This window comes from Plasmodium reichenowi, chromosome 10, assembly GCF_001601855.1.
Source record: "Plasmodium reichenowi strain SY57 chromosome 10, whole genome shotgun sequence".
Lineage (NCBI taxonomy): Eukaryota > Apicomplexa > Aconoidasida > Haemosporida > Plasmodiidae > Plasmodium > Plasmodium reichenowi.
In genome coordinates this window covers 201730-207088 of record NC_033655.1, presented here as the reverse complement: position 1 = coordinate 207088, position 5359 = coordinate 201730, and the positions used below count along the sequence as shown (strand labels likewise).

The 5359-nt window shown below is 20.0% G+C and overlaps 2 protein-coding genes across 2 annotated transcripts; one reads left to right on the top strand and one right to left on the bottom strand.

The window, feature by feature from the left end:
- Nucleotides 1-640: 640 nt before the first annotated feature.
- PRSY57_1005900 (hypothetical protein) lies at nucleotides 641-1624 on the bottom strand (the record flags this gene model as incomplete). The annotated part of the gene is made up of 1 exon (XM_012907649.2): nucleotides 641-1624. The coding sequence occupies one exon, from the start codon at nucleotides 1622-1624 to the stop codon at nucleotides 641-643; it is 984 nt and encodes a 327-aa protein (XP_012763103.2).
- A 740-nt stretch (nucleotides 1625-2364) lies between these two features.
- On the top strand, nucleotides 2365-5097 carry PRSY57_1005800 (hypothetical protein; the record flags this gene model as incomplete). The annotated part of the gene is made up of 1 exon (XM_012907648.2): nucleotides 2365-5097. The coding sequence occupies one exon, from the start codon at nucleotides 2365-2367 to the stop codon at nucleotides 5095-5097; it is 2733 nt and encodes a 910-aa protein (XP_012763102.2).
- Between the last annotated feature and the right edge of the window lie 262 nt (nucleotides 5098-5359).

The following is a 5359-nucleotide window of genomic DNA, read 5'->3' as shown; positions in this document are numbered from 1 at the left end:
TTTGTGTGGGTTTTTAAAAAAAAAATTACACTTGTGAATAATATACCCATGATTATATATTTCCCATATATATCACGATTCAAATGTATTATTATAAATATTGTAAATTAAAATAGTTATATTTTTGTTTATAATATTTTATGTTTACACAAATGTATTCTTTTATTTTATTTTATATACATTGAATAAAAAAGGATGGTACATATGATAATATGGCATGTCCATATATATACATGTATATTTTTGTAAATATATGTGTATTTATTGGTTTAATGTGTCTTTTATAAATAAAATAATCACAAAATGAAGTTATTCCATATAATTATAAATAAATCAATCAATCAATATATATATATATATATAAATATATACATATGTGTTTATTTATATGTGTAACTGTTTAACTTTGTCTTTATTTAATAAATATACTACTTTGGTCACATAAAATATATATATATATATATATATATATATATATATATATTTATTTATTTATTTAAATAAATATTTTATAGTTCATATTTTATATTTTATAGTTCATATTTAATATTTTATATTTCATATTTTATATTTCATATTTTATATTTCATATTTTATAGTTCATATTTCATATTTCATATTTTCATTTTATTTTGGTGATCTAGTTCTTTCCTATTATGTCCATGATGTCCATAAATTTGAGGACCTCCATTCTGTCATCTCGTTCATTCTGACATAGTTCAGTGTTAATAATTATTGCTTTTATTATATCTGATAAGTTTATGTTTTTATAATTTAGAGGTAATATATCGCTAACTATATTATAACAATAATCTACAACCTTTGTATATATGTTACTTTGAGCTTTATTATTTTTATGGTCATTTATTATATAAAAAGGATAATAAATAGATATCCTTTTATTTATACTGTATTTTTCTAACATGTTGAATATAGGCTTATAATTATTTAAACATAATATATTCATATGATCTATTTTATATGTATCATTTAAACTTAATATATTTTTAAACATTTTTTCATTTTTGTTATCATATATATGAAAGCTTACTAATTTATTTATATCGCTTTGTGTAGTTAATTCCTTTTTTTTATTTTTCATCATTGCATTGTATAATAGATGATTTTTATGTCTATCCCCAAGGTCATCTATTAAATTTAAATTGTTCATACATTCACTTTGATATGAATTATGATAATCAGATGAATTATCCAAACATTTATTATGGTCAACATTGTTTATATTTATATTTTTATTTATATTTATATTTTTATTTATATTTATATTTTCATTTATATTTTTGTTTACATTTTTATTTACATTTACATTTTTATTTACATTGTTTATTAATTGTTGTAATTTATGTTCACCCGTATCTACTGATGAGTGACCTGAACATTTTATTTCCCTTGCCTTCAAGGTATTCCCCAAATTATTAACCGAATAATACACCAACTTTTTTAAAAACAATTTTTCATATTGATAACAGGAAAAGGACTCATTTAGATATATTTCTTTACACAATAATGATAAGTTCAGTTGAGTAATAATACTTTTATACAACTGGTTATTTCTTATTTGCTGGTCGAAAATTATGAACCGGTAAGGTTTAAAAGGGGCCATTAAATTTAAAAATAAAATAGAAAAATATTATAAATTTCTAATGTTGGACGACAAAGAAATGCTAAAAAAAGGGAACAAAAGGTAATACAAATAAATAAATATATACATATATATGTATATATATATATATATATATATATATATATATATATATGTACCTTACGTTTTGTAATTTTTTAACGAAATAAAAGTATTTATCAAAATTTTCCGTATGAACATATATATTTAAAAATTATGAACAGCTAGCCAAAATGTAAAAAAAAAAAAAAAAATAATAATAATAATAAAATTTAAAAATAAAATAAACATATGTAGATACATATTATATATATATATATATATATATATGTATGTATGTATGTTTGTATGTTTGTATGTGCATAATTAAACAAGAAGGTTTATTTATTTATAAGTTACATTACTCTTTTTATGAGAGTAAATTTAAAAATATTAAAATTTTGATATTATATATAAACTATTCACATGTATATATATTGATAAAAATATAATTTAATTTAATTTGATTTAATTTGATTTAATTTAATTGAATTTTTTTTTCTTTTTTTTTTACTACTTGTACAAGTGACTTATACACAAAAATATATACAAATGTTTATATATATATATATATATATATATTTATATATATATGTATTTTTTTTTTTTTTTGTTTCATGAGGATGGCAAATTAATATGCGACCTATGGATCCTTTAACTATGCTCGTTGTACTTATAAAAATATGTTAAGAATTGTATGGAGGAAAACTATTTTTCTTCAACATCATTTTAAAAGAAAGTCCTCTTTTGTGGCTAGTCAACTAGATTTAAAAAAATTGTCAACAAAACATTTAGGTAGTTTTTCTTTTGATATTTTACGATTATGTGAACAGAATAAAGAATTATATGAATCTTACAAATGTAGAGTTATGAAAGATATAGATTTATTAGATGGGAAAGATTGTTATAGAATCTTAAAATCATTAGAAATAAATAATAAAATAAATGAAGAAGAGGAATTATTAAAATATATTTTGAAACGAATGTGTATTGAAAGTTGTCGTTATTCTATAAAAGAAATATGTGATATATGTTTTGTGTGTTCGAAATTAAATATTATATATATACCATTATTTGCTTCTCTTTCTATTGTATTTATGAATAAGATAAATTTGGCTAGTCCAGAACATTTAACTATTATGTGTTTATGTTATAGTAAAATTCAAATTAAAGATGTAAATTTATTTAATAGAATATCTGTTGCTGCTTTGAATATATTATATATGTACGATGTAGAAAATTTAATCAACTTATTATTATCATATATATATTTAGATATACCTGTTGATTTACTTTTACATTCTTGTATCCCTATTTTTATAAAGAATGAAAAGAAATTAGATGCCAACAGTTTAACCAAACTAGCATATGTGTATTCCAATTATAAGTATAAAAGTCAGGATATAAATTGCTTATTAAAAAACAAATTACCATTATATATAAGTTCATTAAACAATATACAATTGTCTGAATTAATTATATCATTGGATAGGTTACATATGAAACATGTTCCCATATGTAAATATTATACAAATGTAAATTTGATATGTTTAGATTTTTCTCTGGCCATAAAAGTTATACATGTGTTGTCACAATTAGAAGATATTTGTTTGGAACTAAAATATGATGAAATATTCTTGTGTATTAATAATTTTCTAACAATACATGGAAAATATATTAGAAGTGGAGAAATTGAAACATATAAGTATGATGAAATGTTACGATTATTATATATGTCCTATGGATTTAGTGAGCAACCAAAAAAAGATGTAATGATACATAATGTGTTTGGTGATAATGTGCAGATGGACGTGAATTACGATTTGAATAGAGATTCTCCTATAAATGTAGGTTGCCATCTTCCTATTAACAAATCAAATGATAATAGCATCCTTGCGATAAACAACAACAATAATAATTTTTCCTACCTTGAAGCTAATACGGACAATGTGTGGGAAGAATATTCTTCGTCTTCATCATTAAAAATAAAAGAGTTAAATAATAATGAATATGGTGTATCCCCATCTTGTGATGATATAAAAAATATATATAGTTTGAAAAGATATTATTTCTCATATAACACGAAAACAAAATTAGATAAAAGTTCATTGTGTTATTTATATACAGATATATTTGAATCTATATATAATATATTTATGAATAGTAATAATAATATATATGAGTATGATGAAAAGTTAAAGATATATATGAATGATATAAGTAAAGAAATTGTGTATTTAAAAAATAATTTAAATATGAATTGCTTATCAAGAATATTTAGTACTATAGGTAAGATGCCCATAATATGGAATCTTACGTTTTTACCATTCTACTTAATAAAGGATAACTTTTTTATTTTTTATATAAATGATGAAAAACATTTTTATGAAGAATTATTAGAAAGATATTTTGAAATATATTTCAAATGTGACAATGTAGAATATAATACAATGATATTATATAATATAATTAATTTATTTTCCTTAAGTAAATATAAAAAGTATTGTTTGGAGTTTGAAAAATGTTTGGAACATTATTCTGCAACATTGAGAAAAAAAGATCTTGAGGAAGAATACATGACTGAAGAGTGTATAATATATAATTATATAGAATATAATTTTAAGCATATCAATTTATGGAGTAAGAGGAAGCACAAAGCAAAGGATAAGAATGAAACTATAAATAATAATAATGAAAATAATAATGAAAATAATAATGATAATAATAATGATCATAATAATGATCATAATAATGATCATAATAATGATAATAATAATGATAATAATAATGATAATAATAATGATAATAATAATGATAATTTATTTGATCATAGGGAAAAGGTGATGTGGGAAAATTGTTCTTCATATAATTTGGAGAACAGGATAAATATGAATAATAAATTATTGATACTAGAATTATATAATATAGTCCATAAGTTTAATAAAAATATAAAAATTAATCACAAGGAAGAAATATATTTCATACCGATAGTTGAGTATGAAAATTATATAGCTTTTGTTTTTTTACAACCTGAAGATTATTATTATTCGTCGAGTGAAAAAAATTATCTTTGTATAATAGAAAAGAAAATGGGTTATCTAAACATGAAAAGTTTGAAAAATGGTATAACTTGTAAAAATAAGAAAGACACAATATGTGATAAACAAGATATATTACAAGAAGATATTACTCATAAGGCTTCTCTTATATTAATAAATGATGTTTTATATAATCCATATAAAACATTTTATAATGATACATTTTTTATAAAATCGAATGTATTAATAAAAATAAATTTTTTATTAATAAAGGGTTATAATATAATTGCCATACCTTTTTACACTTGGAGAAATATGTCTTACGAAGAGAAGGAGAAACATGTAGAACTCTTACGTAAACAAATAATAATTAGTTAAAATAAAATTGTTATGTGTAATTGAATGTATGCAGATATGTGTATTTTTTTTTTTTTTTTTTATATTATTGTTGTATATACACCCAATTTTCATTTGAGGATGCTATTAAATTTTTTTGTATATTTAAAAAAAAAAAAAAAAAAAAAAAAAAAAGATGAATAAAATAATTGAATTTATTTATTTATATTTTTTTTTTTTTTTTTGAGTTTTTTTGGTATGTTTTTATAAGGGTGGATACATGAATAAAGATTTTATATTTATA